The 27,085-nt window shown below is 40.5% G+C and overlaps 2 protein-coding genes across 5 annotated transcripts in view; both read left to right on the forward strand.

The window, feature by feature from the left end:
• furina (furin (paired basic amino acid cleaving enzyme) a) overlaps positions 1–5,046 on the forward strand; it is a 52,895-nt gene extending 47,849 nt beyond the window's left edge. For all 4 annotated transcript variants that reach the window (XM_058089799.1, XM_058089801.1, XM_058089800.1 and 1 more), the window contains exons 15-16: positions 14–136; positions 1,533–5,046. In XM_058089799.1, the coding sequence (XP_057945782.1) occupies positions 14–136; positions 1,533–2,140 (731 nt within the window). In that variant the 3' untranslated portion in view covers positions 2,141–5,046. The remainder of the gene's footprint in view (positions 1–13; positions 137–1,532) is intronic.
• A 1,765-nt stretch (positions 5,047–6,811) lies between these two features.
• On the forward strand, positions 6,812–22,206 carry fes (FES proto-oncogene, tyrosine kinase). The gene is made up of 18 exons (XM_058089227.1): positions 6,812–7,054; positions 7,797–7,970; positions 8,328–8,424; positions 8,527–8,710; positions 10,353–10,490; positions 10,596–10,715; positions 10,795–10,917; positions 13,528–13,705; positions 15,229–15,300; positions 15,931–16,119; positions 16,206–16,328; positions 16,448–16,501; positions 17,025–17,143; positions 17,230–17,324; positions 18,138–18,261; positions 19,491–19,648; positions 21,303–21,425; positions 21,543–22,206. Exons 1-18 carry the CDS (start codon positions 6,830–6,832, stop codon positions 21,686–21,688), a joined length of 2,442 nt encoding a protein of 813 aa, XP_057945210.1. The 5' UTR covers positions 6,812–6,829; the 3' UTR covers positions 21,689–22,206.
• The last annotated feature ends 4,879 nt before the right edge of the window (positions 22,207–27,085 follow it).

The following is a 27,085-nucleotide window of genomic DNA, read 5'->3' on the forward strand; positions in this document are numbered from 1 at the left end:
TCTCTCTTCTCAGGCACTCTGACCCAGTTCATCCTAGTGCTGTATGGTACCGGCTCCACAACTTCCAGCTCCTCTGATGATTCTCAGCCTGGCAATGGCAGCTGTAAGACTTTGGACCTGAGACAGATATGCCTTGGTACGTTGGTGTTTTGCTTCCATTCCAAATGGTACTGTAAGCATGATAAGCGATGACCACAGATAGTGTTGTGTGAAGAAAATGTGACATTTTGGGTGTGCACCGCTTTTTGCGTCACTTCTCAGTACAGTGTTATTTTACCAGCTCGTTTTACGTCTATATTTACATTTATATTTGCCAGAGTTCAATAATCTAATTCAATTTTAATAAAGTCCATATTTCTGTCTCATATCCAATCCAAATTCCTCCATAGACATGAAGTGAACACAAGCTTCTCATGTGACACAGTGACAGTCTGGCCCCTACAGGCTGACATGGGTTATTACATACTGAAATTATTATTTTATTTTTGACACATGGCTCACGCCTCCTCTTAATCCTCCCGCTAGCTTGATGTTGACATTCTCCGATGGCGCATCAACATTTACTGCGGAGCGCTCCCTTCTCTCTTCAATTACCGTTGTTAACTTGCAACACAATCCGGTTGAATGATTTGGTACGATGATTGACACTGTGTGTGACTCTGATTTGATATTAGATTATAGGTATTGAAGAAAGACGACTCTCACATAACTCGCCTTAAAGGGGAATTGCACTTTTTTTTTAATTTTGCTCATCATTCTTTCTTTCCCTTTTCTGTTCTTTATAACACGAGAAAACAAGTTAATATGAGCTAGTTGACCATATACATCATTGGGACACACCGATTTAGACTATGAAGGTTTTTTAAAAGTCGTCTAACCACGTTGCATTGTTTCATCTACATGCTATGATCATATACTGATGATTACAAATAGTCGTTGTAGTATCTTGCCGTATTTTGATGATTTAAAACACTACCAAATCTTTTCTAAGCGCATTGATACACATGCTTATGCTAGTTTTGCCAACAACAGCAGCATCGATAGAGACAACATGATGATGACAACATCGATGACAACACTTAACATGTCTGCTCTCATTGGATTGGGATGGCTGTGTCTTCCAGCACAAGACGTGTGCTCCAGTCCTCCGGTAAAAATGAGCATCTTGTTGAGGCTTTGTAGAAAATTGAGAGCGAGGCATCCACTCTTTTGTCTGTGAATGACGTTGAGACGAAAGGTTAGCGCGGCATCGTTTTAAAAATGTTAGCTGCTACAATAATTTTGCTGTAGCTTGGTTAATATACAAGTCAATTATGTTGGCATTTTTTTATGAGGGCTATAGCGTCAAAATAGGTATTTCCCATGATGTCCGTTGTTATTTAGCTCATATTAACTTGTTTTCACGTGCTAGAATGGCCAAAAAAGGGAAATAAATGTGTGTTCATGTCATGATGGCCAAAAGATTTCACCATACATGGTGGCCCTTTGGAGGTTGCTGTTTGACTTTCTGTGCTTGCCTGTGTGCCGTGCAGAGTGCAATGCTGGCTACTACCTCTTCAATCAAGGCTGTGTGAAACAATGTCCACCAGGCTTTGCTGTGGGCTCCCAGCCTCTCAACTACACAGTGGGCAACTATATTTCACCTGCCACCATCCCAGCCTGCCTGCCGTGCCCGCTGCCCTGCAAGACGTGCAGCAGCCTCAGCCCAGAGGCCTGCTTGTCCTGCCCTCCTCACAAGTCCCTCAATCCTATCTCCGGGACTTGCGATCACGTCACCCAGTACAGTCGCGAGTCCCCTGGCAGCTTCATGGTAGGCCAAGGGGACACAGGGTCGCAACCCCAGTTCGGCTCCAATCTGCCCATGACTGTCGCCGTTCTCAGCTGCCTGGCCATCATGGCCACCTTTGCTGGCATCTTCCTCCTGCTGCAGCTGCGCTCGGGCGCCCTCATCAAGCTTCCATCTCTGGAAGCCGGCAGCGGCCTCGGGGGTGCTTTCAGCCTCGGAGGGAGCAGGGTAGTGTCGTACCGTGGCATCCCGACCGTGTGGGGGGATGATGGGGCGAACACAGACTCGGACAACGAAGAGTTTGACATCCAAAACGAGAGGACTGCCTTTATCAAAACACAAAGTGCTCTTTAATGCCTCTCTCTTGTCCCGCACCTTTACTGCTTTTTAGAATCCTCTCCACCGATTGTTTGATAATTCAGGGCTGTGGTGTCTTTGCTGTCCTGCTCTTTTCTGGTTTTATCTCTAAACCCGTCTCTTTAGCCCTCAGTTTATTGGCTTCTCATCCAATTTTTCCTCCAATCCCACTCTAGGAGTCCTCACAGGAAAGTCGCTGCCCCCCTTGGAACGCAGGGTGGCCGCAGCGTTCACACTTGGGTGCATTTCTATTAAACCATGTGTCGTCCTCTTCCCCTCCATCTTTGGCAATGTTTCTGTTCCATCTTCATGTCCTGCTCCTTTTTTTTCCCCCATTGTTTTGCTTCCTTTTTGCTTTTCCCATCAGTCTGTGTGCAGTAGCCAGACGAGATTGTTGACGTGCCAGTCTCCGTGTCGAGTTGAGTGTGTGTGTTAAATCTGTCCAGCAGCAGTCCTTAACAGAGGATATTTTGACAGTTTTGAAGCAGAAGTATCAACATCCAACAAGCTCCTTTTGTTACCTGTCATCCCGTGTGTCATCTGTATTGTGTCGGTGTCTTTAATAGCTCTTCACAGATGTCTCTCCACTGCAGTGGGAGACATACAAATGGTTTCCCCACAGCTGTAAGAATCATTTTGGGAAGATATAAAAGCCTCAATGTTTCTAACCCCGCAGCTATCACATGTAAAAAGTCTAATAGTAAAAATGTACCCGATCAACTCTGCGACACCAGAGCAGCTATTTCTTGTGATTGATCTGCTGAGAAAGCAGACGCATTACCGATACATCAACACTGTCCCTCGGCCAGGACGCATTAGCGCTGCAAGCACACATTACACAAGCCTCAAATTAGCAATGACATTTCATTAATGTGCATATCCGTGTGAGATTTATTGCTAAAGATATATTCATATCTCCGCTAAGGTGACATTTTCTTCTCCATCTCACATTCCCGCTCTCCTTTCAAGCGTGAGTTAAAACTCCACACCTCATCAACATAGCTGCACCATCTCCATCAAATGTAAATTGAAGTGGATCTCTTCAGCAGTCCTCCAACTGGATGTAGCTGATGCTGCAGCAACTCAGAGATGTAGTCTTACCTGCCTGGAAGGTTGTTTTTTAACTCTGCTTATCTTGTGCTGCATTTCAAATGTGAATCCCACGATTGAATCCATTGTAGCAATTCTTAACCCATTGATCTCTTTGCTTGCTTCACAAAATGTCCCCCCCACCCCCGCTCACATTTTCCATTCGATGTTCAAAGCTCGTCATCATGGTGATGACATGCATACAAAACCCACAGCTGCTCACCCATCTATCTACCTCTCATAACAATCAGCATGCTTTCACGCGTTAACACATTCACAAACTGGAACCATTAAGCTGGATTGGCATTGCCACTTAAAAAGCGGTAATCATTTGCAATTCCACAAAAATGTGTCGAATCAAGTCAAGCTGTCATTTCTCCCTCATTTTATCACCATTTATAAATCGAACTGGTCGAAGAATTGAATTTTGGGTCGTGCAAGCCTTCACTGAAGTGTACGAATCAAGGTTGCCTGCCAGATGTTGGCTCTGTTTTTGCCTCCTTCCTACCTTGATGGTTGCTCTTGTGCTTAAGACTTTACTTTCTGACGCTGACAATCAATTCCTTGTTTAGAGAGCAAGAAGGTGCGCAGGCACACAAGAGGAATCCATTTAAACCTAACCACTTGTGTCAAGAAACCTACACAACAAAGTCTCTTTGTGTTATTGTGGAGGTGTCCTAATGTGGCTGTGGAGGACTGATTGTGAATCTACATTAGTGCCTACTGACATCTAGGATGCAACTTTAAGTAGGGTACTTATTTGCCTCAGATAAAACAATCTGATTGACTTCCTACTATTGTGTGAAGCTTCTACAAGCATAATGCAGCACTAAAATTGCTTCCAATAACTTGTTAAAGAGAACTACAACCTGGGACCATTTTGTTACCGTTACAGATAATTGACGCTTTAGTCTAGTGTGTGCAGCCGCACAGCAGAATGTGCAACATTTGGAGTGCCACATCGGGTGTGTGCTTTCAAGCACACAAGCTTTAGAACCTCCTGAAGAGAGGCAGCGCTAAGTAGCGAGCGCTTCCAATGCACAAGGAGCTGCCAACTCTCAAACGGAGAAGGTGATGCAAGTGAAAATATTCTCTGTGTGCTTGGAAGGATCCGATATTTTCCACCAACAAAACAATAATGCTGGATTATTTGGCTTTTTGTGCATTACCTGTGCATATTGGGAAGACTTGCTGATGGGCATTAAGAAAGCGCTTCTGTATTAGTGTTATTATTTTTTAATCAAATGGAGTCTGAAGTTGCAGGCTTGCCTTTGGGTCTCATCTAGAGTGGCCGATATGAAGTTAATAGGAGCAATATTTTTGGCAGAACCAAAGACAATCATTTTGTCTGTCTTGTCTTAAGATGTTTTGCTTCCCGCCATTAGGTGTGTGTGCGTGTGTGCGTGCATGTTTGGTCATCATGTGTCACCATGGCGACACCCTGTATTGTTGAGCTGCTGTGACAGGAAGGAGCTATAGAATGTATCCCATCTCCTTTTAACTTAAGGGCTGAATCGGATCTGTACTTGTTCAGTATACATCAAATGTGCTGGGGGGGCGGCCTCAGACCATGCCCTGGCATGTGGGGTCTGTGAATGCACACAGTACCTTACACGTGTGTGACCAATGAATACTGGACCTTGACGTAGCTTACCTGGGACAAAACTCTAAAAATAAGGCCTATTTTTGTACTATATGAATGGTGCAGTGTAATTTTCTTGTAATTTAAAGATTGTTTGCTCTTGTTTTCTTCTTTTTATTTAATTGATGTCAATTATAGATTCTACTAAAATAAAGATCTATGCAAATTTGAAGGTGTCTAACTTTATTTTGCCTCTTAAAAAAAGACAGCCGCATATAGTTATAGAAGTAGTTATCATTAAAAAGTAATATAAGGTGCAAAACATTTAGACATGCTCTGCTTGTGCTTTGTAGAAATAACCCAACTATCAAATGTTTGTACTCATCCATTCCAGTGAGACTATTTGATGTATTGCTGGTGTAATTAAGCCAATGACTTCACACCAACCGTGTCATCAATCCAAGTAATGAAGTGAGAGTGGCTCTGCACTCTGACCATTACTTTAATGCAACAATAGCGCTCACTAACAACCTCTTAAGCATCTGGAGAAGAAGAATAAAAACTGAAGTGATGTAGTTGCTTGGTCCAGTTGTAAACATAGTACTTCTGTGCAGCTTAGCCAGGATCCGCTAATCTAACGGTAATAATATAAATCAAGAAGAACGTTTATTATTGCTGCGGTGAAGAGCTGCACTGCATCATACCGGGAGCTGTTTCTTCTATTTTGCCCCTTGTGTAGCTAAATAAGGCCCCCACAGTGTTATAAATCGCAATCAGAGGGATATCGTACATTTCTATACCTCTGGAAAGTACTATCACAATAACAAGCATACTTTTTAATCAGTCCTATAATGCTGTACTTAACTTTTTCAGTTAAGCACCCCAAAACTAATTTCATCTTTGTGATATAGGTGAAAGTTCTACTATTAGTATGAACTTCTGTCTTTGCTCTTTAAAAAAAAAATATATATATACCATTTTAGTTTTTTTAATTGTCCAAATACTTAAACTTTTCCCCAACATAATCCCAAAAATTACAGCTTTTGTATGTTTCTCATAATATTATGACTTACATTTTTTTCTACTTTCTACTATAATTGCACTATTTATCTTCATAATATTACAACATTATTCTTACAATTACCACAGTTTACAGCATTTTTCTCTTAATATTTTTACTTTAATCTTGTAAAATTACTGCTGATTTCTCCATGTTCCAATTGTTTCCTTTTAAATTATATTTTTAGAATGTGCTGTGATACGCAAATGGCCCCCACGCCACACTTTAGACACCGCTTGTCTATGCCGTCTTTTTAAACATAAATAAATACACATGATTACATCAGCAATGTGCATTACTTTCATAGAACATTATTAAGGTAATAAGGAGGAACACAATAATTGCATCCATAAAATGCCTCGTGAGGACAAGTGGCATAGAAAATGAATAAATGAATGGATTTCGCTCTCCCTTTTTACCTGACAATTTTTTGTTTATGTATGACTAGGTATGGTCTACAAATCCACGGTGACTACAGAGCATTACAAACAATGCACACAGATGAAGATTACGGTGTCTAAAGAAGAGCACAAGAAGTGTAAATGCACTGTGCATGGTTATCATTATAAATTCATGTTCTAAATAAAGACGTGGAGAGGAAACTTGAGGTTTTGGAGGTTGTTAAATATCACTTTTGTTTTAAACCTCTCAACATTTAGCGGATTTGTGTAAGCTTTGCACTATTAAGTACATACATTTAGAAATAATGATGTATAGCACATGTCAATGTATCTTTTTTAGTTATTTAAATAAGTCGCTAAATGAAAGTGACACTTTCAATAAAACCATCCCCAATGAGGAAGTGCTGCCTGACATGAGCATGAAGCAGGGAAGTAACTTATCTTTGGTCAGTGCAGCTGCTGCGACAACACACCACTTTGTTTCACTTGGGACGACAACATAACAGCTTCTGCAGGGACAAATTCTTGCTTGAGTTTTGCTTTTATGGTCCCAGATGGGCTTCGGGGAAGACTTCCGCTGCCCACGTGCTCATGCGGCCGTGCTGAAGCTGCTGGACTCAGAGCTTCACCTCATGGAGGTCATGAAGAAGTGGATGGGGCAGCGAGCAAAGAGCGAAAAGGAGTTTGCCGTACAGCTGCATCACATGGCTCTCATGGTGGAAAAGCAAGAGCGGCCCCAACCTGGTCCGGGACCGGATCACATCAGTCAGGTCAACAAGGTCAGGCCGTACAATACATTTCCCATCAGCTATTAGAAGTAGAAGAGGAACAGCTTCCCTTCACAGAAACTGTGTATTTAGTTGAATTACAACTAGTCGCTCAGTACCACTTCAATGAAAGTTTACTCTGTGTTGTTTCTAATATTGTGGGTACATTATTTAGATACACAGTACGTTTCAGCATTTTTATTATTGGAATGAAACTCAGCAGTATAGATTTACTATCTCCGACATCGTGAGTACACCTCACAATATACACAAATGTGTCCAAAATGTGAATATTTTATGTAAACACTATTGTTATCTCGCACAGGTTGTTACTGAAATCCACTTCCATAATGACATTCGACTTCCTTCCACTTAACGCCCCTCAATTGGGGCCCTGAGCAAAGCACTTGTCATCTTGGAAGTGAAAAATATATGAATGAATAGGGGTGTAATTCACTTATAATAGTCGGGTCTGGAACCAATTAACCGTGATAAAAAAGGGATTATTATATATGTTGGATTTCATTTTTCCCTCAGTGAACCGCAGCTCCCCAGTGCAGGAGACACTCGTGCAGCCCCAGACCACCATGCTACTACTACCATACTTAACTGTAGACAAGCGATAATGATCTTAGCTGTCACTTGCAAGGAAGAACCCATCAAATGGAACTGAAAAATGCTTCAATTGTAATTGATGAATGCCAACAATACCATTATTGTTGAAGCAATGTGGTAACATTAACCTGTTTCCCAGTCGTGGGCAGTTCTGGTCTCACAGACAGACCTTCTCAGCCAACTGATGAGGAAATGTTGTGAAGACCTGCTGAACGGACCCGTCAGCAAACTGACGCTGCTCATCCGTGATAAACAGCAGCTCCGCAAAACCTACACGGAGCAGTGGAGCCTCTTGAGGCAGGAGCTCAGCAAAGTGAGTGACTGACACGCAAGCAACTCGTCTTGTGTGAAGATGGATGGATGGATGGATGCATGCGAGAGGAGATGTTGCAAGTGAGCAAGCCAGCATGTCGGTGATGTTATCAGATATCAGACCGTTTCCTCATATAGTATTTTTTTATACTTCATGCTTCCGTGCAGAAGAGCATCACAGCCATGTTGTTCACAACCTGTGTCATGTGTCACACTCATGGTTCCTCAATTTGATGGCAAAAAAATATCCCTTTTAAAAGGAAACAATGCTCACGTTTTTCACTCTGTATTCAATTTAAAATCCAAACCAAAAACATTATTATAATTTTTTATATACAATAACATTTTTGTGCCCCAGGTGACCCAAACAGAGGTGGAGAGGCTGAAGACCAGCTATCGGCAGGCAGCAAGAGATGTTTCTAATGCAAAAAGGAAATTCCAGGAAGCCAGTAAAGGTACACATTTCCACTTTACCTCACAATACATAACCGAGCAGTTTACTGACTACAGTAAATCTCATTGTGCTCTTCCTGTATATGCGTTGTATGTATGCACAGAAAAGGAGCGCGACAGAGCAAAAGAACGTTGCATCAAGGCAACGTTAAAGCTCCACGAGGTGCACAATGAGTATGTGCTGTCTGTCCGTGCAGCTCAAGTATACCAGCAGCAGCATCACGCTCACCTCCAGCCTGCCTTGCTTAATGCACTGCAGGCTCTGCAGCAGGAGGTGGTGCTCATCCTGTAAGCCCAGATTTCTTTTCTGTCTGGTTTGAATCAAACCGAGTCAATGTCATTTTGTTGCTAGGTAGAATGTGTGGAGCACAGGCGTTGTTGACATGTCAGACACTAAGCTTTTTATTTGCTTTTTCACATGCATCTGTCCATTCATGTACACTCACATACACACATGACATTATTTTCAGTCTATCTATTCTAATACAGCAATCCCTGGTTGATCTAGGTTAACCGCGATAAGTGAATTCCAGTGAAATAGGATCCCTTATTTATAAAAGCGCATAGAAAACCTGTTTACAACCTTCTAAATATTTTTTAAGCATTATAAGAGCCCTCTAGACATGAAATAACAACCCTATAGTCACCTTTATATTTGTGTTACCCAATACAGTCAACATAATTACAGAAAATAAGACCTATTAGAAGGCGGCACGGTGGTCTAGTGGAGCACGCGGACCTCACAGCTAGGAGACCAGGGTTCAATTCCACCCTTGGCCATCTCTGTGTGGAGTTTGCATGTTCTCCCCGTGCATGCGTGGGTTTTCTCCGGGTACTCCGGTTTCCTCCCACATTCCAAAAACATGCTAGGTTAAATCTTCCATAGGTATGAATGTGAGTGTGAATGGTTGTTTGTCTATATAGTATGTGCCCTGTGATTGGCTGGCGACCAGTCCAGGGTGTATCCCGCCTCTCGCCCGAAGACAGCTGGGATAGGCTCCAGCACCCCCCGCGACCCTTGTGAGGAAAAAGCGGTAGAAAATGAATGAAGACCTATTAGACATAAATAAGACTTGTGCTATAAATGTATTCCCTATGGGAGCAGAGTGAGTGGTGCACAGGAAGTGATGTCAAGTCAAACATTTTAATTTCTACACCACAATTAAAACAACTCAGGTTGACCAAAGTGCTTCACAAGCCAATACAGACAATAACAATAAAAGCAGTCCAAAAAAACCCCAGAAAATAAATAAATAAATATACTACTACAACACAGACAGAAAATGTTAGCATAAAACATAGACAGTAAAAATCAATGTGCTTGTTTAGTCTTTGATGAACTCCATTGAAAAACCATTCCGTTTTCATCAGGGTTTTAAAGTGCTTGAGTGTTTGTGCGGCTATAATTTGCAGAAGGAGGCTCTTCTATACTTTTGGCCACAAAAAAAGTTTCTGTCCTCTATTGTGGTGAGTCTGGGAGGGGGTGGGGGCGGACATACAGAGGCAGTGTTCTTTGAATGGCGGTTGAGTGCCGTGCCGCCCTATATAAAATACAAGTAGGACTAATATTTCTACTGTAAATCACAATATGAGTGCTTTTCTACCAAAAAAATAGAAAAGTAGACGACAAAAAACAAAAAGGAAGTCCCTTTTGGGTGAGTGCGTAGATGATCGGCAGAGGGGATCGGCATTTTAAAGCAAGTATCAGCCGATATCAACATTTTCATACATATATCTCCTCCATACTGTATATCACAAACACAACATAATTGCCCGTCTATTCACTTCCCACAAAAAGCGATCCCGTTTGCATTCACAATTTAAAGATTTGTAATGTAATGTAAATGTCTGTCCATTCATATTCACACATACCTTATGTAATTATTTAGCGGGTGTCTAAATGTACGTTTCACATTATTGTCTGTGCCAGAAAGGAGATCCTCCAGGAGTATTTTGATATTTCCTCCCTGGTTCATCATGAAGTAGTGCACATCCACAGAGAAATGTCGACTGCTATTATGTCCATCGATCCTCTCACAGAGTATGAGAGCTTCATCCAACAGAACAGGTAACAAGGCTTTCTCCCGGTAGAAGGTCAGGCAGGCCGTGAACAAGCTTGGCTAGAGCAATAATCATGTGAACTGTGTGAACTCTGTGTGTTTGTGTGTTTCAGGTCTGTAGAGGAAATTCCTGCTTGTGCAGAATTTGATTGCAGTCTTCTGGAGAACACAGAGAAACTAGACCCTCAAGATGTGGAGTTAAACGACTTAACACTGGAGACAGTCCAGCATAAGTGAGACCAAATAGAACATCACATATTCCACTTTTCACCACTTTTTGTTCCATTGTGTGACTCCATTTTTTTGGCCCAGGCTGACTGCAATAGAGGAGGAACTGCTGGACCTGACCCGGTCTCTGGGCACGCAGCAGGTGTCAGTAGAACAGCTGGAGCTGGATTTGGAGATGGAGGTGGGAGGATCCAGGAACGGCCAGAGGTGAATAGACAACATGGCCTAACCCAGGGGTGTCAATACCTTTCCTACCGAGGGCCATTTATTGAAAAATGAAAGAATTTAAGGGCCACTCTGATATTATATGATATCATATGCTAAGAACATTAAAGGAGCCGTTAAAGGAACCTTCCGTTAATACGTCATTAACGCGTTAACTTTGACAGTACATGCTACTCTACAAAGGTAGTATTCTGTTATCAAAACATTTATAAAAGGGCTGTACGGAGCTGAAGTGGTTAGCATGCAAGCCTCACAGCTAGGAGACCCGGGTTCGATTCCAACCTCAGCCATCTCTGTGTGGAGTTTGCATGTTCTCCCCGTGCATGCGTGGGTTTTCTCCCGGGTAACATTCCAAAAACATGCTAGGTTAATTGGCGACTCCAAATTGTCCATAGGTATGAATGTGAGTGTGAATGGTTGTTTGTCTATATGTGCCCTGTAATTGGCTGGCGACCAGTCCAGAGTGTACCCCGCCTCTCGCCGAATACAGCTGGGATAGGCTCCAGCACCCCCGTGACCTTCTTGAGGATAATCGGTAGAAAATGAATGAATTAATGAACATTGATAAAGCTTTTAATAGGCATCCAAAAATGTCAGTTTTCTAGTAGCTATGTATGTACATCGCATCTGTCCATGTGTAGGAGGACCGAGTCAATACAGGATGAACTAAACAAGACTTAATATATATGATATGTTCAAGGATCAATATACTGTAGTGTACATATTTCCAGAGATGGTAGAAATAGCAGTAGCGGAGCTTCATGTCGTCATCCCTGTGGGCTCTACAGGGATGTTTGGATAGTAAAGCTGCACCAGAGAAGTTGCCTCTTTATTGATCCTGCTTGTCGATAGAACTTATTGACATCTGTGTTGTCTTTTGTCTTCTCGTTGCTTCACTTGTGTGGAGTCTTTGTTTTGCAAGTTGCTTAAAATAGAAAATGAATTACCTCCATGTGACTGGATTTAGCTTTTGTTTACGCCAGGGATCTCAAACTCAATTTACCTGGGGGCCACTGGAGCTAGGGTCTGGGCAAGGCTGGGCCGCATCAGGTTTTCCAAAAAAAATTTATTAAAAACAGAAAAATATATAAACTTTTTTAGTGCTTTGGTTCCGATTTTCTACAATAAAAGCTCTGATAAAACATTCCACTGTTCTCAAATATCTTAATTTTTATTTTTCTGCACAAAATAAGATGAAAAATAAATAAACAAATCAAGAATAAAGAAAATCAATCTATCAGTAATAAATAAATATAATAATAATAATAAAACGGCAAATAATAAAAACTTAAGACACCACATATACATATAGTTGGTGGGTAGAAAAATATTTTTTTTCAGATTAAAATTAACAAAGCATTATTAGAGCCCTGTAGACATGACAAATCACGACTATAGTCACATTTATACTCTTTTTATTTACAACATATTGCGCAACTGCAGGGTCTTGAGACACATGCTAACTCGCAAACTAGAGAGCTAGCGACCTAAACGGTAGCCTTCAAGTTATTTCCTTTAAACTTAAATAGCCAAAAACTTACCACTTCCACACGGATAGGGAGGATAACTATTAACAGTTATTTAACCTTTAACATGAACATTAATCAAACGTAATATTTTTTTCTGGGTACATGATACCATACAGCATCCATATCAAACTTGCGCAGGCCGCACTGACATTAAACTTTTATATCAAGGCAGATGCCTCAAACTAGTGTCCTGCGGGCCACATTTGGCCCGCGGGCCGCGTGTTTGAGACCCCTGCTGTATATATTGTTTTCACATCAGAATCGCAGGCAATAGTATTAAGCTTGACCTTTGAAACTTAAATAGCCAAAAACTTACCACTTCCACACGGATAGGGAGGATAACTATTAACAGTTATTTAACCTTTAACATGAACATTAATCAAACACAATTATTTTTTCTGGGTACATGATACCATACAGCATCCATATCAAACTTGCGCACTAACATTAATTTTTCATATCAAGGCGGGGGCCTCAAACTTGTGTCCTGCGGGCCACATTTGGCCCACGGGCCACATGTTTGAGACCCCTGGTTTACGCAGTTTGTTAGTTACCCTGCAGGATCACACAAAAACAACAGAAGTGATTTGTCGGAAAACATAGTGGAGGATGGTGCATATGTCAAGGAAGGTGTGTCTAACAAATAAAACCTCACTCCTAATAAACAACATCCAGCCATTTTCTATGCAGTTTCTCCTCATTAGTGTGATAGGTGATAGACTTGGAAAAGGCATTCAATCGTGTCCCTTATGGCATTCTTTGGGGGGGTGCTCCAGGAGTACGGGATTGGTGGTGTGCCATTCGGAGCTCGGTTTGCATTGCCAGCAGTAAGTCCAGCCTGTTTCCGGTTGATCATTTTGATGGACGGAATTTCTCGGTACAGCCTTTCTATGCGTCGAGGGAGTCCAGTTCGGGGAAGATTTGGTCCCGATGGCCTCTTCGGGCTGTGACTGATTTCTCAATATTTTCCCAACAACCATGGACCACACTGTATTTTCCCTTGACATTTCACGTCTCTGCTTTCTTTCCAGTGAAGCATCAACAAATTGACGATTGTGTGCAGGGTCTACCAACTCAGCAAGAGAAATGCTCTGGAAGAGTGTCGGCAGCAGGTCGCTCTATCTCAAGGTAGGAGAGCCAAGATGGAGGTCCAGAGGCTGATTCTGAAAACAAAGTTGGAGGAGTTGGGCTCCAAAGAACCTCCACCTGCCATGCAGATGAACACAGACGCTGGACACCATGTACGTTCTGGCAGAGGTTCTCTATTCATCTCATGTGTTATGTTCTGAACAAATGCTGTGTATTTACCTCCATGATGATACAAAGGTTAGACATGTGGGTTTAACTGTCAGGATTAATCATGAAAATAGATTAGATTATGATTACATTGGGCTGCTTCCAGCTGCTGAGGTGTCTGATCTCTCTGCTGGTAATGAAATCACTTCAAGTTGTACAAATTAAGATGATTTTTTATGGACACTTCCCCCCTCTCTTGAAATATCACTAGTCGCTTTTAACTGCCAATAAATAATATTTGGTTATTTCAGCTGTGACAGAAGTCGTTAAAACTTTATTGCTCTTTCCTGGCTGCATTTTGAGGAATGTCAAACCCATCAAAATCCCCTTAAATCCATCATTTCGCTTATCAGAATTAAGTTGAGTAACAGAAATGTATAATCTTTCACTTAAAATTATTGTCCCCCTATTGTAAATTATATATTTTTCTTTAGTTTCTTAACCTGCAGTGGTTTGCAGTAAACTAACAAGGCAAATGTTCAATCGGGGTAGTGAATTAGGTGCAACTGTGATGAGGAGATGAGAACTGTTGAGGATGTCCCTCAGTATTATTATACTATATTATTATTATTATAGTATTATTGGGTCTCTCACCTCTGTTATTTGCTTTATTTAACAATATAGCCAGTGTTTTAAACAAATATTACATCATTCTTTTGATAGAGAGACAGTGGCGTCTGGTGTCAGGCTGCTTTTTTTGGTATTTCTTTACAGTGTGGCTTTAATACTTTGAATTAAATTCATCAAGAGTTTAAAGGTTTATGTGTACATCATTGGATGGATTATTGCATTCATGATGATGACTTTAGCAGCTCTGCTCTTTTTACTATTAAATTTACTATTAAGGGGACCTATTAACCAAATTGCAGCACTTTGTATTGAGTTGCGGACTCCTATAGAGCAGCTACACACAATAACCCGCGCAGAAAGCTTTCTAGATCTTCCAGAATCTGCACCCCTTTCTGTAACATTTCCATTGATTTCGGTCTGTTTAATTTATTCCCCCCGCGGACATCCGTGTGTCCGTGTTTACTGAGTGCAGGCAATCTGCAGCTCATATAAGGAAGTCCGAATCACATTGACATCAATAGAACTTAGTGTTGGAAAAAAACGCTGTAAAACCGAACGTGCAGAGCCAACCAAAATTTCTTTCAGGGCTCACTTCCTAATGCGCAAATTTCATTATCTGACACTTTGACATCGTTTAACACAAGAATACAACATTGTAACAACATTTATAGGTCATAATAGTGGTAAGCGTAATCCCCTTTAATGTATGTTTTATTCACTGTTGAGATGAGTTTCCTCACATCACCCATTGAACTCCTTAAATAAAACTATGAAAAATCAACACACAATAAGTAATAACTCGCTTCATATAAATAAACAATTAACTTTTATATGTGATGATGTTCAGAATGATGTATTTCAGTAACCTGCATCTTTTTGCTCTGATTCTGCTTTTCAGGACCACAACCAAACAGCATCCAAGCGCTTCGGGAATGGAATCAAAATAAGTCTGTTTAAAGCCAAAAGTGATGTAGGTTGATTCTATATACGTATTAGGTTCACAATCTCATGAGCTCCAGCACATTAACAATGTTTCCTTTACAAAGATTAACGTTTTGATTGACGCTATCAAAGAGGTGTTCATGTAACAATCTGTAATTGTAGTTTGCAGTCATGTGTCAACTGTACTGTGTCATACTGACAGTGTCAATCAATACTAAGCCTTGTTATCTTGGTAAAGGCTATCATAAGATAGTACATGTGTGCCAAATGAAGTGTCCAGTGAGTGTTAACATTCTATTAGTCTCTGTGTTGCTGGCAGTTACTATAAGTAAACAATGCATCATGTTTTAGGTATTAAAAAATGATGTAAACAACAACATCCACCTGTCACTCTCTGGAGCTCCTGAAGGTAGGAGAGGGTTAAGATAGATTATTATTTATTTATTGACCAGGGTGTACAAAATAGAAATTCATGCTTAGAAACTGCTGCTAAAACGGTGTTTAACAAGGTATTAAATAATAATACTTTACAACAAGGACTCCCAAGAAGGTTGGCACAGGAAAACATGACTCTTTTGCCAAGCATCTTTATTGATCTAATTCAAAATCAGACTCTTTTATTCTATGATGACTAACATCTGGAGACTTCTCTCTACAGATAAAGGAAGCAGATTGTCCCCTGGAGCAGCAGGACTGGTACCACGGAGCCATTCCTAGGCTGGAGGTCCATCAGCTTCTTCAGTCTGATGGGGATTTCTTGGTTAGACAGAGTTTAGAAAAACAAGGTTATGTGCTCTCTGTCCACTGGGATGGCTCCTGCAAGCATTTCCTCATCCAGAACTCAGACGTGAGTGACCTCGCAGTGTGCCATGATGAATGGCATCTCAAGTATCCGCCTTACTCTCTCTGTGAATGCTTTTGGGTGTGATGAAGAATCAGTACCGCTTAGACGGCGAGAGCTTCTGCAGCATCCCGCAGCTGATCCATCATATGCTCTCCTCACGACAGCACATCACCAAGAAGTATAATATACAGCTGAGGAAACCTGTGCTCAAGGTGCTGCATCATTTGCTCATTTTGTCTCCATGTGATCACTCACTTAGTTCTTCCATTTAGATAAAATACTACCCGTTAGCTGCTTAATGGCTCTCCTGCTTTTTGCTGATTTATTCTAGGACAAATGGGTCCTGGAACATGATGATGTTATATTGGGAAACCTCATCGGGCGGGTGGGTAAGCTTAACGTTGACAATATTTTCTATGCATTATATTTTCACTTACACCTACTGAGGTTGGATGTTGTTTTGTATGTGCTCATACAAAATCTCAATATTTTCTCAATATTTTCTCAATATTTTCTCAATATTTTCTCAATATTTTCTCAATATGACAATATTTTTTATGCATTATATTTTCACTTAGACCTGGTGAGGTTGGATGTTGTTTTGCATGTGCTCATACAAAATGTCAATATTTTCTCAATATGACAATATTTTCTATGCATTATATTTTCACTTACACCTAGTGAGGTTCGATGTTGTTTTAGTGCATTTGTGGGCAAGATACATGCAATATCAGATTGGGAATTGTGCAAAATAGCAAATAAATGAATATATTAGAGTTAATTGGTACACAAAAGCAAAAACAACTAATAATCCAATCAGATATGATCATATAGAACAGACAATAATAACTGTCAGACTATAATGTTGCATTTCCAAGTGAGTGTGTGCTGGTGTTTTGACTACACAGGGTAACTTTGGAGAAGTGTACAGTGGAACTTTGCGTTGTGATAACACTCCTGTCGCGGTGAAGGCCTGCAAGGAGAGCCTGGCACTAGAGCACAAGAATAAGTTCCTGATGGAGGCCAGGTTTAGTGAAGAACTGCATGATGAACATGTCGCTCGCAAAGACACATCCTCATACTCATCATACTGTTGTTGTGTCCTGTCTTCAGGATCCTCAAACAGTACGATCATCCTAACATTGTCAAGCTGATTGGCGTGTGCACACAGAAGCAGCCCATCTATATTATAATGGAACTGGTTCAAGGTAAATATTCATTGTTGTGGGGGGATTTACTTGGAAATCTTGCAAAAAATATCGCTTGACACCAGTGGTGACCTGATAAAACCAGATAAAACCACCTCCTTTGTGTGTTCCACGGGGTCTTGTGTCCCTGGTTGCTCTGACTGTACTGAAAGGCCCCTCGTGTTAGCCTCTGGGACACAAGCTTTTAGCCATTCCGTAAAGCACAAATTTGAAGGTCTTGACAGCTCGTAAATTTTGCTCGGTAGTGAATTCACGTTTCCTATGGTAATAGAAGGTCCCGAAGGCTTGACTCTCCACTTTCTTGCTAGCTGCATAACTTTCATCTTGGCCTCGATATCAGTGGGTGGACAGGGAATCACACTAAAGCTCATGGCACGTACATATGTGCTTGAATAAACAAAGCTGCTTGAAATGCAAACGTACAGTATGTACATACATACATACATACTGTACAGATATGTATTTGTTGGCACGCAAAAGATGACCTCATCAATCCGCCTCTCAAGCATGTAAACAAACGCCAGTTGTCACAAGTCGCAGATTAGCTTGAATCTTCCATCCATCCATTTTCTACATATGCCGCCTACCCTCAGTAGAAATGTAACAATTCCCTGAAGTATCAAAGTAAATGTTATGTAGAATTCATTTACTCAATTATTGCTTGCTTTCACTTAACAAGATAAAAAAATGAGGTGTAGGTTGAGGTATAGAATGTGTCAAATGTTTTCCCCCTTGGCTTGTTCTCCCAAAACATTAACTGTTTTCCCATTTTGCTTTTTTTTTTGTCATCTCTGTGTGTAAACGTTTGACAAGGTGGAGATTTCCTTTCCTTCTTGCGACAGGAAGGTCCAAATCTGACCCCTAAGATGTTGGTCGGGATGGTAGAAAATGTTGCAGCCGGCATGGAGTACCTAGAGAAAAAGAAGTGCATTCACAGGTAACAAAAAAAGCAAGATTGAAGATACAAAGATGTTGGTTTCTTCTAGTTAATGTTGCCACTCTTTTGCCACTTTGGTCATAATAATGGTAATTGTATAGTTTATTTTTAACATTCTTAATAAAGTTACATAAAAAACATAATTACAAAGAGTGCAAACATGCTGGAGTTTGAATTCTAATGTTTGTGTTAACTGTAAATAGTTTCATCAGATCAGATTAAACACCAAAAAAAAAAAATAAATGTCCAATATAATGAAATTATTGCAGATATTTCTAACAAAGATTCTCTCTCTTTAACATGCAAGTACATCCATTACACTCCTGATCAACATTTTTAAGACCAGTTGAAAAAAATGCATGAATTTACATTTTGCATTGTTGGACTTTAAGGAGTTTCTAAGTAGAGCTTCAACTTGCAAAAAGTAGAAATGGGAGTGAGACAAAAAAAAACATTTTGAGTAAGCATTTTTTTTTGCAAACAACCATTAAACTAGAATAATGTCACAGTAATGTCCTGTTTAAGAACACAGATATTACAACACAGATGAGGGCTTTCAGTCATGAGGGATCCCCCCCTGCAACATCTTTTGACGCCCGTGCACAACCTGAAGCTTCATTGTCCATCAGCACTACACTAACAACTAACAACCTTAATTTGGGCCAGGGATTGTCCCATGTTTTGACAGACAACCAATCGGATCAGTGAAATATTTTGGGGTGTACCACTTGACTTTTTTGATCCATAAGAGATCATAACAGTGTAAACTGTAAAATGCCAAATATTTGCCAAAATTTTGTCTTTTAAAGACTGTATTCTTACATTTTTGATCAGCTGATGAAAAGCCTGCATATTTAAAATTATTTGAAATAAATTCCTTACTCAAAAAATGGTTTGTCTCACTCTCATTTCTTCATGTTACATTGTGAAGAGCCTCCTTAAAATTCAAGAGTGTATTTACTGTTTTGAAGTTTTGCAACCCAACAGTAGAGGGAGCCCTGCAGCATTCAAAACAAATGCTTCTTGCTACTAGGACTGTAAGGTGATGAATAATCCACTCATGTTTGTGATTAAATGTTATATATAGCATGTCAGAGGGATTTGCATGTAATATCACTGACATAACGAGAGCATCTGCTCTCCCTTTGAGTCCTTACACAGTTTTGTGTTGTTTATGTGTGAACTGTGTGTATAAAGCCAGCTTGCATATGCCATGTGTGTTTTTGCAGAGATCTAGCAGCCAGGAACTGTCTGGTGGCTGATTATCATGTTGTGAAGATCAGTGATTTTGGGATGTCGCGGCAACAGGAGGATGGAGTCTACTCTGTGGAGGGTGGCCTCAAACAGATTCCCATCAAATGGACTGCTCCGGAAGCGCTCAACTACGGTATATTACATCTACTTTTACCCTGCTGTCCCTGTCTGCACCCGCTGCTAATCATACATCACTGCTTGTTACTGAGCTGCAAGTGTTCAATCAGTCATCTTTAGAGACCTCACCGCACCCTACCTTCATGCTTTATGTTGACATCTTGATATGCAGAGTCAGAGTTATGGCAGCGACACATGCCTCTTGACTTTGTGCCTCTAGACATATAGAAAATACATGTCAATCAAATTGAGCCTTCTAAGAACTATATGAGGACAATACTAATAACACAATTAGAAATAAATTATACATTTTTTTTAAACGATTATTAAATATGTTTTAAGGCTGCATGGTGAACGAGTTGTTAGCATGCAGGCCACACTGCTAGGAGACATGAGTTCGATTCCACCCTCGGACATCTCTGTGTGGAGTTTGCATGTTCTCCCCGCGCATGCGTGGGTTTTCTCCGGGGACTCTGGTTTCCTCCCACATTCCAAAAACATGCTAGGTTAATTGGTGACTCCAAATTGTCCATAGGTATGAATGTGAGTGTGAATGGTTGTTTGTCTATATGTGCCCTGTGATTGGCTGGCGACCAGTCCAGGGTGTACCCCACCGACTGTGGGTGGAATAAATCAAAACAGACCACAAGAAGCACAAATCCAAGGAAATACAGCCGGAATAGGTGCATATTCTGGAAGATCAAGAATGTTTTCTGTGCGGATTATTGTGTGTGGCTGCTCTATAGGAGTCCACAACTCAATACAAAGGGTACAAAATAAGCACAATATGTCCCCTTTAAAGGTTGCATATACACCTTTTGAGTATTAAGTTGCTATGTGATGAATTTATTGCTGTTTGTAAAGTGTTCTTTGAAAGATTACACCGTGAGTCAAGCTGTTATGTGGTTATACTGGTATATAACCTGCACTGCCTTCCAAGGGGTTGACAAGCACGTTGTGAGTTCACTGATAGCTCAGGTTTTGGCTCCTGACATTTCCTTGTTGACTCGTGCGTCTGAAGTCAAGGAGATGTCAGATTAAAAGTAGCTGCACCACAATATAGCGTTTAAGGTGGCAGTTGTTTATTTTTTTGTAAAAACGTGTCTTAAAATCCAAATCTAAATTGTCCATAAGTGTGAATGTGAGAAATAATTGTTGTGGATGGATGGGGATGATATGTATGTATTTCAGCAGCTGGACAGTTCCACTCCAAACTATAAAATTGTAGCTCTCCCATGTTATCAGGAATGACTAAATTAAACCAGCAACAGAATCTCTTCTACTTCTCTCTCTAGCTGACATTTCAACACAGTGTGGGTCACAATCGAAAATTGAGCCGTGCTCAAATTTTAATCCATCACTGACTCTGATAAAAGTGAGGCTATTTTGTTCACCATATGTTTTTAAATCAAATCAAATTAAATACAACAAATAAAATAGTATATAAAATGGGTAGATCAAGTAAAATTTGTGTTGTCATCTTATTGTGATCATTGTAATTATTTATATGATTATAAGTTAAAATTTGAAATAAGACTCTAATTAGTGTCCCTTTTCCCAAACCAGATTTTATTCTGCTGGCATCAATATTAATATGATCAATACCAGCCTTTGTTTGTGTGTTGTGGGTGGGTGTCTTTATCAACACTGCCCCCTGCTGGCTGATTTAGGTCGGTATACCACAGAGAGTGACGTGTGGAGCTTTGGTGTGCTTCTATGGGAGGCCTTCTCCTTGGGACTCAATCCATACACCAGCATGAGCAACCAGCAGACGAGAGATGAGGTAGAAAAAGGTAAATGTACATGCAATTTAGACATAACTCATCAATATTTGACGAGAACAACCTCTTTAATGCTTAAAAAAAAAATAATAATTTCAGTGAGCTATTGTGGTGATGTTTTTTTTTTAGGATACCGCATGGCGGCTCCAAGAAACTGCCCACTGGAAGTCTCCAGGATTATGAGCAGTTGCTGGCAGCATGAAGCCAAAAATAGACCATCTTTTAAAAAACTGAGGTTTGACCTTAATGCTATATATAAGAACATTACACAATAGGGGCTACTATAGGTGATCCATTGTTTGTTTGTTGTGTCGAAATAAAATGAAATCCAGAAAAAGACATGGAAAATATACAGGTATAATAAGTAAAGTAGAAGTTATGTAACTTGGAGGCTATTAACATAGAATTTCTACTACATTTTTCATTGTGTGTTAGTCCAATTCCCATGTCTTGCTCTGTATTTTCTAGTCTCAAGGGTGTAATTTGTTTGGGAAGCCCTATAGTCAGAGAGAGCATGTTTCTCTTGGCTGTCACTCTGCAACATATCTTAATGATTTGTGGCTGACTAATTATTTTGCATTCATACTCCTCTATATGAACCTACATCACCTTTGTTCTTATGGAAATGTATAGCAATTACACAACTCCCTGGAACTCTGAACCCACATGAACCCTTCAAGGCAACTTGGATGCCTTTTGACAAACAAGTCTTGTAAGAACCACTTATGTAGTGTAGTATAGTGAAGTATATGAAGTATTTAAGGCGGAATTGTGCTTTCAAATATCAGCTTCATTTGGGTGGCAAAGTTGTTTGTAAATAAAGATCACACAGAACGAGAATAAGATTGTCTTGTGGGCGTTACTACAGTATATTGGTGGGCTAGTCAACACCTTTTACTGTGTTACCACCAGCATTGGTGCTATCATTACCGTATGTACAGTATTTGTGTGAACTTTGTCACAAGCTACAATTATGTTTATGTTCTGATCGGGTCTGTGTGGCATTCAGATGTTTAAAAGAGCACACGTTCATTTTCCTCATCCTAATTAGGGAGCCTATTCCAGCTGTCTCTGGGCGAGAGGCAGGGTACACCCTGGACTGGTGGCCAGCCAATCACAGGGCACATATAGACAAACAACCATTCACACTCACATTCATACCTATGGACAATTTGGAGTCACCAATTAACCTAGCATGTTTTTGGAATGTGGGAGGAAACCGGAGTACCCGGAGAAAACCCATTGAATTGGGAACTGAATTGGAATTGAACCCTGGTCTCCTAGCTGTGAGGTCTGTGCGCTAACCACTCGACCGCCGTGCCGCCTGTTTAACAGACATTTGATTGCAATACAGTATAAAAGCGTTGTTTTCATCTGAAATCTGTTAAGCAGCAAGTGCCTGAAATCGGACAATAGCTTGTTTATTCCTGTTGATATTTTCCCACAGTGGTTAATTACAGTTGATTACACTTTGCCAGTACTGTATCATAAATACCTGCCATAAAAAACAAACATAAGGATGCCTTGTCCTATATTCAAGTACAATTAAACCCTTTTTATCGCAGGTTTAATGTTCACTCTCACTTGTTAACAAATATGGTTCTCTGGCGGATTGTTTGCGTTATTTTTACATAAAAACACAGAATGCCCCTCAAAAACGTCTCTTAGTAAAGAAAAAAAAAGTCAGCCATATAAGGACAATTGTTCTTTTGCTGAGATTGAAAAGGCTGTAATTGCTACCTGTCGTAAATAAGTAGCTGTTTTAGACTATGCTAGTTTGTTGAAGCAGATTTATGGTTTTCCTGTCAACTAAAATCGTAAAATCTGCATGGATTGTAAGACTCTGCTTGTATATACAGTACATACCATGGCGTTGGGGATGGATCGCGGGGATATGCTGGAGCCTATCCCAGCTAACTTCGGACGTCTAGTATATACATATGTGCCTAGCTAATTAGAGACTTACAACTCATTTATTTGCCCAGTTTATCATTTATTTTCTTTTTACTATTTATTTTGTTAATTATGTTTATTTTTAGGCTGCATGGCGACCGAGCGGATAGTGTGCAGGCCTCACAGCTAGGAGACCCGAGTTCAATTCCACCCTCGGGCGGAGTTTGTTCTCCCCGTGCATACGTGGGTTTTCTCCAGGTACTCCCACATTCCAAAAACATGCTAGCTTAATTGGTGACTCCAAATTGTCCGTAGGTATGAATGTGAGTGTGAATGGTTGTTTGTCTATATGTGCCCTGTGATTGGCTGGCGACCATTCCAGGGTGTACCCCACCGACTGTGAGTGGAATAAATCAAAACAGACCGCAAGAAGCACAAATCCAAGGAAATACAGCAGGAATAGGTGCATATTCTGGAAGATCAAGAAAATTTTCTGTGCAGGTTATTGTGTGTGGCTGCTCTATAGGAGTCCACAACTCAACACAAAGTTTGTCTATATGTGCCTTGTGATTGGCTGGCAACCAGTCCAGGGTGTACCCTGCCTCTCACCCGAAGACAGCTGGGATAGGCTCCAGCACCCCCGCAACCCTTGTGAGTAGAAAATAAATGAATGAATGAATGTTTACTTTTATTTCCGTAGTTCCCTTCTGTTTTGCAGCAGCCTTTTCTGGCACTATTTCATTCTGGAAATGCACTCAAAAGTGATGACACATTTACACATTACACATGACACATTTACGGTTTCATTTTTTTCATGGTTAGTTACGGTTAGTTTACTGGGGGAAGACCTGGAACATCCCAACCAAAGCAGGTAGCCAAACACCCGCTTCCTCTCCATTCCTCAAGCTCATCCAATCACTAGTCAGAACTCTATTTTATTTACATTTCAGGTTGGATTTGACTTTGTTGCGCAGCAAGGATTTGTTTGTTTAGAGAGTTTAGAGAATGTTGCACCTCAGTCTAACAACAGTCTGGGTGGAGTAATTGGCTCCAAAGCCAAATTGCACAAGGTGTGGCGTTTAAATGATTGATAATGTTGTTTTGCTGCCTGTTTTTCTTTCATTTTGCACACTGTGGGCAATGTGCTTTCCACGTGCTTGCTGACCTTGTTTGTACAGGAAATGGATAGATGAATAATTTTGGAGATGGGCATTGTGACCGATGTGCTGAGCTCCCGCAGCATTAATGCAATAATGCATCCATACCAATCATTTATTTACATTTGGATGGTCTAAGTAACTAAACAGTATGTGATAACTCTGATCCTGTGATATTTATACTACAGCTGGAATATTATAGGTGAGCTGCTCATTTATGGCAATTTCTAGAGTGTTTTGTTCTTCACCTGACATATTTCTTTATCTGGTCCCATAATATTTAGCAGCTCCATTTTAAGAAGGAACTCTCCCTTTGTGTTTTTTAATGATGTTACAACTTTTGTCAACATAGTGAATCGTTGATGTTGTTTTATTTGCTATTCACAGTGCTTACTTTCATTCTTTCATTTTTATTATTATTATATTATATTTATTTATATTATTTTATAATTATTTTCAATTGTGTGTTTCAATATGTGTGTTTCCATTGCCTTCAGGAATCATATATATCGCTCACTCCTCTATAGAGGCACGGTGGGAAAAACACTTGAGAAAATGCTAACTGACCTATTGCTTGAGGACCAGACCAGTATTTTAATCCCTTTAATTGGCAAGAATGTAGAAAAGTGACCTGTTTTCAAAGGCCAGGCTCTATTTCCAAATAGAGCCTTCTTTCATCAGCAGAGCAAAGTGACTTCACCCACTTTGCTGACAAAACACAACAGTTAAGTCTGCCGTCTGACGTGCTGAATGAGCAGCAGCAGAATGAGTTAGTCTGCATGCACTAATGCCGTCCATGAATCCCCTTTTTTAAAGAGGTTTTAATGCCAATTAACAGTTGAATCCCATAAGGAAAGACAAAATAAAACTTTCCAGGAACTAATTAAAGCTGACTAGGTTTTTGTCACTGAACTCTTGGAAAGGTTCCTCAGCAGGATGCAGATCTCTGCCAAGTTTGAGTGGGTGGACGTGATGAGCACCATACCATTGTGTTTGTGTGGATAATTATTGCTCTGATGGGAGTGAGGCAGTAAATAACAACGAATGCCTTGTACATGTGAAGATGTGAAGCCACAAACAACACAAAATTCATATGTTAACGTATGCTAACACTGTCTGTTGTAAATATTAATATAAACAACAAGCCAAAATCAATAACACGAGTCATGAGTGGTACATGGAAAAGAAAATGGATTCCTCTGACAAGTGTAGAAATGGTTGGGGCGTAGTAGTTTTGTAGTGAATTTAGGACTTTATTTTCAAATTTTCAGTGTGGCCTTATTCACTGAAGAAACATTAAAGACGCTCCCAAGTCTGCTGACTGATCGTTGGTCGGATTGTTGGCAGACTTTCTTTTAAGATGTTTTACAATGCTGTCCTTCATCAAGTGGTGGGTGTATACATGGGGCAGGTTTATCTAGTCCATGAGGAAGGAATTGTTACCTTCAAGTGTTTTTGCTTTTGGATTATTTCTGCGTTTGGTGTGTCAGCTCCCTGACATCCTCTGTACATCGCCACCCCTCACCAAATTGTCATGGAAATTGGTAACTTTATGTATAGTACGTTCTGAAGTCATATTTAAAGAAGTAAAGGCCTCACTAATGTGATTCGTTTCTATGAAAGTTGTCAGGACTTTCCCCTCCGGCTGTAAAAGTCTTGATGTAAGCTCAGAGAATCAGTTGCTGCATGGAGGGTGTGTCGCCTGTCATTCATCATTCATCATACTTGACTGTCATGTTTCTTTTTCTGCTAAGCTCCCTGTCTCGTGGTTGCTCACACTTTTTTTTATTGTAATTGACACCACATGCTACATGTAGGTGGGTGTGTTTTGTAACTTTTATTTGTCACCTGGCGCTTCCATGACTGCACATTCCTATTTATTTGCATCCATCCAGCTGTTTCTACAAGGCCGCCACAAGACACCCAACACACGGCACGAGACCATGCATGAGACTGGGTGCATGAGAATGAGATAAGACAAGATTTGTGCCCTGTGATTGGCTGGCAACCAGTCCAGGGTGTACCCCGTCTCTCACCCGAAGACAGCTGGGGTAGGCTTCAGCGCCCCCGCGACCCTTGTGAGGATAAGCGGTAGAAAATGAATGAATGAATGAATGAATTTGTGTAATTAATATTCCCACCAAGAGGGGACGGCACTTTGGCTTTGCAACCACTCTCACTCTGTTTGCCATTGTTCTATGAAGCTTTTAGGTGCTGAACCAATGCAAAAAATGGTTCTTCTTGGCAAGAGACAAGGAAAATAGACATGCATGCACATGGCAATACATGGAGACCAGCAAAATGATCGAGTTCATTTTCATTTATTGTGTGATTCATTTATATAACATAGGATGGCAGTATTTTCCGACCTTGTCACATTTTAATCTTGTGATCAGTCATTGTATTCATTTTTCTTTCATTTGATTTCATTATACTGCTGTGACGTCTTTTTTTCCATGACTGTTAAAGAGAATGATGTAAAAAGTGTGTTGGCTTCAGAATGCTACACCTGTATCAATGGTTGAGTCCATCCGTTTTCTATACCGCTTGTCCTCATTAGGGTCACTGGTAAGATGGACCCCATCCCAGCTGACTTTGAGTGAGAGGCAGGGTACACTCTGT

Source organism: Doryrhamphus excisus, chromosome 12 (assembly GCF_030265055.1).
Source record: "Doryrhamphus excisus isolate RoL2022-K1 chromosome 12, RoL_Dexc_1.0, whole genome shotgun sequence".
Classification (NCBI taxonomy): Eukaryota; Metazoa; Chordata; class Actinopteri; order Syngnathiformes; family Syngnathidae; genus Doryrhamphus; species Doryrhamphus excisus.

Excerpts from the sequence above, each read along its gene's own strand:
- fes (XM_058089227.1), top strand. The coding sequence starts at position 6,830 with ATGGGCTTCGGGGAAGACTTCCGCTGCCCACGTGCTCATGCGGCCGTG. Across the intron at positions 8,711-10,352 it reads CAGGAGGTGGTGCTCATCCT|AAAGGAGATCCTCCAGGAGT; the intron begins GTAAGCCCAGAT and ends TGTCTGTGCCAG. Across the intron at positions 21,426-21,542 it reads GAGAGATGAGGTAGAAAAAG|GATACCGCATGGCGGCTCCA; the intron begins GTAAATGTACAT and ends TTTTTTTTTTAG.